The sequence below is a fragment of the Nannospalax galili genome, unplaced genomic scaffold (genome assembly GCF_000622305.1).
Source record: "Nannospalax galili isolate Female #2095 unplaced genomic scaffold, S.galili_v1.0 scaffold3, whole genome shotgun sequence".
NCBI classification, from domain to species: domain Eukaryota; kingdom Metazoa; phylum Chordata; class Mammalia; order Rodentia; family Spalacidae; genus Nannospalax; species Nannospalax galili.
Genome location: NW_008351466.1, coordinates 546210 through 555700, shown reverse-complemented (window position 1 = coordinate 555700; position 9491 = coordinate 546210). Strand labels below are relative to the sequence as shown.

General features: G+C 45.8%; 1 protein-coding gene across 3 annotated transcripts; it reads right to left on the bottom strand.

Annotated features, from left to right (window-relative positions):
* Window positions 1-4125: 4125 nt before the first annotated feature.
* Armcx6 (armadillo repeat containing X-linked 6) lies at window positions 4126-7380 on the bottom strand. 3 transcript variants are annotated; one of them, XM_029553656.1, is made up of 4 exons: window positions 6891-7380; window positions 6513-6633; window positions 6110-6199; window positions 4126-5789 (listed from the first exon to the last, which is right to left on the bottom strand). In XM_029553656.1, exon 4 carries the CDS (start codon window positions 5644-5646, stop codon window positions 4741-4743), a length of 906 nt encoding a protein of 301 aa, XP_029409516.1. In that variant the 5' UTR covers window positions 5647-5789; window positions 6110-6199; window positions 6513-6633; window positions 6891-7380; the 3' UTR covers window positions 4126-4740. The 3 variants fall into 3 exon arrangements, with proteins under 3 accessions (XP_029409516.1, XP_008846541.1, XP_008846540.1); XM_008848319.3 differs by having other exon boundaries at window positions 6110-6229; window positions 6513-6601; XM_008848318.3 differs by having other exon boundaries at window positions 6513-6601.
* Window positions 7381-9491: the final 2111 nt, after the last annotated feature.

The window sequence follows — 9491 nt, the reverse complement described above, 5'->3', positions numbered from 1 at the left end:
TGGTAATGACTTAAGTCATCATCACATTGCCTTTCCTTCCTTCACAATCATCCCATAATGAGATATATAAGAACAAAGAACAATAGAATACTGGTGTCTATACTAATGAAGACCTTGCCAGTTATGAAAAAATAAGATGATTCAATAGACTAGAAGAACTAGTTTGGGCTACTCCACTGCCAGAAAACTTGGGTGGAGAGAAAATATATAAGTAAAATGAAAGAGAACAAACAGTGTTTAGGGAGAGTTGTGGGGTTCTAGGAAAAAGAACACTTGTGGACTAGTCCAAATGCCTTGTTTTTTACTCCTTTCCTCCTTTGAGGATAATAGTGTTGAATCAGTCGATCATCTACCAGTTTTCAACTGCTGTTGCCAGTCATAACACAGAAACCACAGATTTGCAAAGCCAGTGTAACATAGCATTAGTAGGATAAGTTAAAGAGCACGTCTACACACAGAAACATTAAATAAGTACAAATTGCCTCAAAAAGAAATGTGAAAAAAAAACTGTACAAAAAGTGACAAGTCATCAAAAAATTGAAATAATTATACCAGTATAAAAACAACTAAAAGTTGCCACTCTTGCCAAATTAATCCACAAAGGAAATACAATTTCAATCAAAATATAAAGTCTGGATTCTGAAATACATAAATAAAACATTAGTATAAGTAATAATATATGTAGAGAAATGTAAGTTAGAAAATATACATAGAAAATATACATTAGATGATATGTATGGACACACACACAACACACGCACGCGCCACGCACTACTAGTAGGTTAACAAAGAAGCTAACTCTAATTAGGATATTGCACTTGTCTGAAAAGGAAAAGTGTCTTTCTTGTAACTCCGATTAAGAATGACTGCCCTAACTGGAGAGATGGCTCAGCAGTTAAGAGCACTTACTGCTCTTGTAAAGGACCCAAGTTTGGTTCCCAGAGCTCATGTCAAGTGACTGATAACTACCTATAACTCTAGTTCGAGGATTTCCCACACCTTCTTCTGGCCTCTGTGGCACTGAATGCATGTGGTGCACATATATACAGGCAACACACTAGACACAAAATAGAAATGAATAAATCTTTAAGGAAAATGAATGACCATCCTAGGCAAAAACATGGAAAGAAAAACAATTTTATATAAACTTACATATTTATGTACACATATATGTATATATTAAAAGGAAGTTACTGCTATAAAAGACTTAATTTTCCTGAATAATCAAATGTAACACACACACACACACACATACACGCACTACCAGAATGAGTAAACATATGTGTTTGACATTTGCCAATGGCCATTCTTCAATTGTTGCTACAGTTACCATCCAAGACAACTCAGTAAACTAAAACATGGAAAAAGAACTTTATATGGTTCAACACATGATAATTTACAAGAGAAAGAGACAATTGTGCAATTTCTAAAGGTACTAAAGTCAGCATAGTGTTCCTAGGCTTCTCTTAGGCTGGAATATATTGTGAGAGGGTACTTAGGACAGAAGCCTGGTCACAAGACAAACAGGAACCCTCCTCAATCAATATACACATGCGCTACGGAGGCAGAAGTAAATTCTTCTCACAGCTGGCAGAAGCAAATGCCACCCATAGCTGCCCACCTCAAAACCTAGTAGTAACTCTTAACAAATCAGTGCTAAGAGAGAGGGAACCACTTGGTGAGGGCTGTGCTGGTCCATGAGGGACACTAAGTGAGTACAGTGAAGTAGAAACTGCTCTGATTATGACACATGGGGGCCCAGCAAGGACCCAAGGGTTCAACAGTACACTAACCAGCAAGGAAGGTATAAGCCCACAGCCCTGCGTGCATTTCTGCTGGGGGGAAAGAGGGGAAGGGCTTCAAACCACACAATCTCCAGGAAAATAGGTGGCTGGGGAGGCCAGAGAAATTAGTATTAGACAAAGAGCCTTTGGTCACCTCATGCAAATGTACTAATGAGGTGAGGCAAATCCAGGGCTCTTTCTGGGAACTGGAAGGCACTCCATAGCAGCAAGTTCAGATGATGGAAAACATGGCTCAGGCAAGGGCACATCTCCAGAGAAGTGGGGTGACAAGCCCAGCATGGAAGACCTAGTTCAGTGGTGGTGTTGCAAAAACCCAGCAGAAGGCAGGTAAAATTTGGGATCAGGGGCTCAGGGCTATGTTGATCTTGCGTTGTCTGTGACTAACAGGATAGGAGCCCCAGCGGTCCTGTTCGGGCTCTAGTTGGTGGCAAGCTGCCAATTCCCATCATGTGCCTCCTGAAGAGGAAGACACACAGGGTACTGGGCATCTACCTGGCACCACCACAACCGATCAAGGGCTGAGGGGGAAGACAAGAGAGCTGAGCATCTACACCCAAGGAGTGTTTTCAGGAGGACACTGCCAGCACATGGGCAGGAGGGAGTGACTTTGGCCAGGACCATGTGGTGGAGATACTTTAATTCCCGATAGCTCCCCCATGACACGGCTGCTCAGAAGATGCAGAGGAAACTGCAGAGGTCCTCTTCGAGTTAGGAGTCAGCTACAGTCTTCAAGCCTCAAGTGCTCAGGAGATGTAGGACTACGCACAGAAATGGGAATTTGGAGTTCAGTAGTGTGTAGAGGAGAAGAGAGGCACATGCTAATTGGGGCCACAAGCTGGGAGGAAGGAGAGGAGCCTCTGTTTTGCCTCTGTGCTGAGATTAAAGAGGCTGCACAGTGAAGGCTCACTGAAAGACAGCACTGGCAAAGCAGGCTGGATCAAGACAAGAGGATGCAGGAGCTGTTTGAGGGAAAGCCTCCTTCACAGCAGATCACCAGGCCAGAGTGTGGACCCCTAGGCCCAAAGGAAGGAATCAGCCAGTAGCTGTTGGGAAAAAAAGACAGGTCCCTTAGTCAGCCCAGGCAGTCCCAAGATATGAGTCATGATGGCTGTGTGCTATGGCAGTAGCCACAGGTCACTCTCTGACTATCCAAGGTCCCAGGCACTGAATTGGGGCATTTATCAACTCCCGGTTGGACAGCTTGTCAGAGCTGGTGCAGGGACAGGACAGGCACCTGAGCTTACTGATCCTCATTGGTGGTGCTGGGAACACAGTGCAAGCAGGAGGGTTGGAATCCCACTCATGTGGGGAGGCAGAAGTGGCAACGAACGTTGTGTGCTGTGCTAGGAACAACAGGCATTAGGCAGGTCTCTGTGCATACAGACTGCTGGTGCACAGGACACAGTGCCCCATAACAGCATCCCAGGGACGTTGAGCAGGAGAGGACACCTGGCAAAGCAGCAGCGTCACACAGGGAAGCAAGTGTATCCTGCTTTGCCATGGCTTTGTGAAGGCATCCACTGCTGGACACATCACAGCCACAGGGAAACTGGCTTTGGTGAAGCAGGATCTAATGGGAGTGGAGGGGTTAGAGGTGGGAATGGGGTGCATGGAGGAATGAGATAGCCAGATCCGGTTGTATGGTTCTGCACACAGGGACACTTTGCTTCCTGGTAGTGGTGTGTCGACCTCAGAGAGGTATCGTGGCTATCTCTAGGTGAATGGACTGGCCAAGGCCAGTCATGACAAGCACCACCAGCATGCCTCCCACTATTCTCATGGGGGAGTGCAGCAGGACTCCACTGTCCCCTTTCAGAAGGAGCTGGGAGAGAAAGGCCATTCCCCCAGTGAACAGCAGCCAACTCTCTCATTCTGTCAGGAAGCAGCGAAGGAAGCATGGATGAAGGGTTTTGACGGCATCTCAAGGGGACACACGGACACATATGAAGCAGGGGCCAGTCAAATGGCAATCTTTATCGGATGTGTGACAGAGCCATCTCTTCCCCACACAGCCACTGAGTAGTGCAAAAGAAATGCCAGGGGACCGGGTCTTCCACTCCAGTCAAGGAGGGAGCTTTAGGCAGGGATTCCTCTGTTCCAGGTTCCTGCTTCACGGGTGTTGTTCTCTCCATACACCTTAATTCTACCCCAGCCTCTCACTCCTGTCCTGAACCCTCTCTCGAAGATTATCCTGAACACAGGGCTCCCTCTCTGCCCCTGCTGCCTGTGAGCAGTGCGAAGTGCACCTGTCAGGGAGCAGGCACCCCAGTCAGCTGGGGTTCATGGTGCCTATTCGGCTTCCTTCGTGCAGACCGCAAACTCAAGGACAAGGACCATGCCTTTTTAATTTATTTCTTGTTTTGCCAATCAAGCCACAAGTTTATTGATGACACACACAGGTGGGGACTTGGGTGAACAGGGCATGTGAGTACAATGGACAGAGGGGAATGCATTTCTTTGATGAACATGTTTGCCATGCATCAGCTGGTGTAAAGAGTAAAGGGAAAGTAGTTCAACCTAAGAAGCAGCAAATGCCTGTTCAGCACGAGCTCCCATATGGGTGTGATTTCTGCTAAGTGGTCCCGCTTAGACAGGGAGATCATCACAGGCAATGACAGCACTCGTGATGCCGTGATTTGATGTTCGTTATCCATGGCTGGCAGCCACGGTGATCCCCTTACCCATGAAGAAGGCTGCAAGGGAGCAATTTACAGCACGCTTTACCTGCAGATGGCAAAACCCAGAAGTTACCCAATCTCTGTGGGAGCTGCCTGGCCAAGGAGGATGTGGTCCTGATTAGCGACTGGAGTTTTCACCCAGGGACATGCTGACCTGCTAAGGCTGCATTCTCAGTAGCACCCACTGCTGGTTCTTTGCCATCTGCAAACAGTGGGCTTTGGGTGGATTCAGTCTCTTTCTGTTTGAGACAGCCCACTTATGGGGAGAGGGCTTCCATGAGAAGCTCCCTGTTTCCACTTCTCAGAAAGAGAGACATGAATGACAACAGCGTTTGGACACTCAGCAATTCCCCTGCCCACACTGGCTTTTCAGGCAAACGCATCAGGGGTTCCCCAACCTGAACCTTTGCACAGCCACTTCCGTCTGATAGCAAAGGAAACTTCAAGTCTGAAATGGGCTTGGCAAGCATGTTATTAATAACTGTCATGCGTATTAACAAATTTAATCCAGCCTGCTGCAGAAATGAGTTGTAGCAACGTAACACAGTTTCCCGACACACTTCATCGGTGTACATCTTAATCTGACCCTGATTTTCAACACTGGCATTCGGGTTTTCTGGTACACGTAAAGCCTTGTCTCTCACAGTGGGCTGGGAAATGGGGATCCTGTTTCCAACCATTGAGAAGCCGGCCAAATGCCTGTTGACATTGTGGCTAAGTGGAAAGCCAGCATTTGTGGAATCAGCAAATAGCAGTTTTCTTTGAATGGAAGGACACTTGGATATGTCAAGAGCACAACTGAAAGTTTTAAAGCTTTGAGCACACCATGTATTTTTATGTTCATAGGGGAATGGTCGCTGTTTTATTGGGTGTGCTCTGTTAGCCTTACCACCACCTGAGGGTCTGTCCTCTGTGCCACCTGGGGCCCCAGGTTCATCCCAATCCCCGTCCTTACTCCAAGGCCGAGCCATTGCTGTGAAATCAAACCAAATCTCTATTTCCTCCTCATCCAGGTCCTCATCATCATCCCATTGATCTTCCTCTTCATCCTCCAACTCGTCACTCTCTTCTCTTCCTGAGGTCAGTTTGTAAACGCAGTAGCAGGCACCAGCCCCAATCATCAGTCCTGCTGCCATCCAACCCACTTCCCGGGCCCGACCCATGCTTGTATCCGTTGAAGCCTTGGACCCAGGGAGAGAGGGCCTTATTACACTGGATTGAAGAGGACTCTTAGGATCAGGGTGAATAATGCTGTAGGGTAGTTATCTTCAGGCTCTCCTAGGCTCCTGTGATTCTTGTGATGAGTCTAAGGGTAAGAAAGAATATTAGGGCTTTCAGTTGTGATGGGGTTTGTTCCTGACCAGACAGATAGGAGTTTGAGATCTTGTTGTGAGTGTTGATTACTAGGGAACTATTTCTTTGTTCTTCCCTGTCTTCCCACATCTACCCTCAGAATCTACTTTTGCCCTTCCAAGATCATCAGAGATGGACAGGCTATGGGGCATAATAATGATAGTCTGGCCAGTGACAGGGCCAGCTAGCTCTCAGGCAGTCTCCTTCTTTACCACACACATCTCCCCCTTTTATCACCCAATCCTACCAACACAAGCATGTTTTCTAACCAACCTCTCCAAAAGTCAAGTGAATTTCTTTTTCTTCTCTTCTCTTTTGCTGTTTCCTTCAGGGTGATAGATGGATGGTCTCAAAGAAGGACAACTGAAAAAGGACGTGGGCAGCAATGCAGAGCTGAGAGTGTAGTTGGACTTATCTTAATAGATGCTTTTCCCAGTTTTAGGCTTTTGAGTTAAAATTATTTCTCATCCCCTCCCGACTTTGCTAATGCGGGCCTCCCCGCCCCCCTCTTCGTCCGCCATTTCCCCAGCAAAGGCCGCCACACCCCTTTCCCTGCACTGAAATGGGAGGGGGTGTGGAGAAAGAAGGGGCCAGGAGAGGGCGACTTGGACTTGGCCCTCACAGATCCCAGCCCCTCTCCTCTTTCACCCCTCCTAAGGTCCGAGATGAATCCCACCTTCGAATCCTGCAGCAAGGTTCCAGCCAGCCGAAGCGATTTGCTCCTTCTCTGGCCAAGGCTTGTGCGGCGACCTACAGACCTGCAAACTGACGGGGGACAGAGGGGACGGGAGTGCTAGCTGGACCGACCAGCACCCGGGACACGGTACCCGGATTGTGGAACCTTTCTTTGCTTGGATTCTCTGTAACCACCATTCACACCCTTCACCCCGACCCAAAGCCCGCCACTTCTCCCTAGTAAAACGAACACTGGATGGGATGGGGGTGGGGGTAAGGTATTTAAAAAGTAGATGAGAGAGGTGTTCAGCCCCCATCTGCCCGAACTTGGATGCGCAACCCCTATCCCCTTCCAAGCAGCGCCCACCCTTGCACCGACCTGAGCGGTCCCGGCTAGTTTCCTTCTTCCTTCACACGCCTGCAGAGTAATAGGGGGCTGGTACCCAGTCGGAGGCGACTAACTGGACTTGGGCTCTAGGCGGCTCTGGATCACGTGACGGCCACGTCACCCGTGAGCTCTAGCCCCCAATTTCCACTCCCACAAGCAGTGCGGCAGGCGCATGTAGGCTCCGTACCTCCCCCAATACTTGGGCCCCTGTTAGTCTTTTTCCTAACAGAACCAGAAACCAGAAGTGCTTGCTAATGTTTGAATTTGACTTTCTCTAATTATAGGAAGGAGCAGCATCTTTTCCTTATCTACCCTGCACTCACACTTTCTTCTTCAGGAACTGTTTTATCCTTTCCTTGGCTTTGAAACTCGTGCATCCCTTTCTTTAAGTCCTACCTTTCTCTGTTTTCAGTCTCTGCACCAAAACTGAGGAAAGGGAGCAGAAAAGGAAAGCAACGTAGGAGTGACATTTTTAGTAATACTTTTGATCCATTTATATTTATATTTTGTTTCATCTCTCTTTTTCAATTGGCTGTAACTAATTTGTAATCATAAGAAAAATAAAGCTATTTCCACCTGGAAAAATAAACGAATTCCAATCTTGCTTTTAAAATATATATATAAATAATCATGATTTTCCAGTTCATACTGAGACATCATTGATTTGGCCAAGTTAATTTGTACAACACTGAAAACATTTTCTTCTAAATAGCAGCCTTGAAATAGCATATTACAGTTTGAAAGTATATCCTTACAAACAACACCTGTGTGGTTTTAATATGACTGATAAATTGATAGAAAAATAAGTTAGTAGTGAAGTCAGTGTTCAAGTTTTGACTGTTTCAGATGAGTGACCATTCACTGCCCCTTTCTTTATCCTGGCTGGATTCATAGGTGTTGGAAGAGGGAGCTCTTGTATGAGGAATGGCTTTCACTCTCACCCCAAAGGATGGGTTTAAGGCAGACAGTAACTTCCGACTGCTTTAAATAAACTTTACAAATTAGTAATTTTACACATTACCTGCTTTTCATTCAAAAGGCTTAAAAAACTGATCCTGAAGTCTCATAACACAACACAGAAATCAGCCTGAAATTAGAGAATCCTGTGCTAGCCCATTGACGAACGTGTTGCTTAACAGGTGGAAATTTCATATCCTGAGACTAGTGAGGTCTCCCTACCTTCTGCAATTCAGATACTATCATTCAACCTGTCACCCATAGCTGTGGCGAGTGTTCAGCATTCCAGTGGCAATGGGAATGAGAGTCTGTGGATGATTGAGAATTGCTGCAACACCACTGACATCAGTGTCCTTTCCTGCTCACAGATGCAGAAACAAAGTATAGGACTCCAACCAGTCCCCAGGAGAAAGAGGCCTTTTCACTTCCTGCCTTCCCTAATGGCTTAACTGTACCACACTCACAAACCCCTCAGAATAACCCCAGAACTCAGCAACAAAATATGCAGGAGTTAGTCCCCAGGCACCACCTGTTCATTGCTGGGAGTCATACTCTAAATATAGACCCTCCAGGCAGCCTCTTTCTTAGAATGTTGAAATATGACACCCCAGCTAGAGGCCCTCTTTGTGAGGGGCCCCTGTGTGGAGGAGGCCCTTTCAAGGAGGTAAACCAGGGAACCCATAATGTCTTGATGGTAAATATGAGAAATAAGGCAACGTCACAACTTTCTGATCTTCCTTACGTTTAGACTCATTCACCAGTATTTTTTTAAAAATTTTTTTATTTATTATTTTTATTTTATGTGTATGCGTGTAATTGCCTGCATATAGGTAAGTGCATCCATGTCGTGCAATGTCTGCAGAGGACAGAAGAGACTGTCGGATCCCCTGGAACTGGAGTTATGGACAGTTGTTAGCTTCCATGTGGGTGCTGGGATTCGAACCTGGATCTTCTGCAGGAACAGCCAGTGTTCTCATCTGCTGAGCCATCTCTCCAGTCCCATCACTCACCAATGTTATCCCACCTCTATCTTATTGTTCTGTCATCATCACGTTATACTGTTCCATGATTCTTTACAAAGTTCTCTTTGACAAGTGAATTCTGTTTCTGAAACCTTATGAACACAGCACTCAGATTCAAGTGTTTTTTTGGCTGCTATGAACTTATGTAAGCTACTCTTGTTTGTTTTGAATGCATACATTAAAAAGAACTAAGAAATATGCAAAGCTTAGTACAGGCAGATGCTTTGGTTCTGCAATATGGACTCATTTACACAATATTTTATCAAATTTCAAGGACAAAAGCTTCCTCCTACCTCTCTTCACTATTATAAAATGTCTCCCCTTTAATATATTACTTCAGTATGAAACACAGAAAAAAAACATATTCTCAGCTTGTTAAGACTTCCAAGTGTGAATCCACTCCCTCTCAAAAACATCTTTAACCCCGTGGGCATAAACCTTTTCAGATCTTTTGCCTCTTTGATCCACAGTTCTTACCAAGGAACCTAGGGGCTACCATTTAAAGACTACTTTCCTCTCCATTATATGAACACCAACAAATATTTGTTTCAAGACATACTAGATGCCTGATACAGTATTTTAAAGTGAAATAGGAAAATCTGAAGTTCCCAGA

Coding starts and splice junctions, on each gene's coding strand:
- Armcx6 (XM_029553656.1), bottom strand. CDS start 5,646: ATGGGTCGGGCCCGGGAAGTGGGTTGGATGGCAGCAGGACTGATGATT.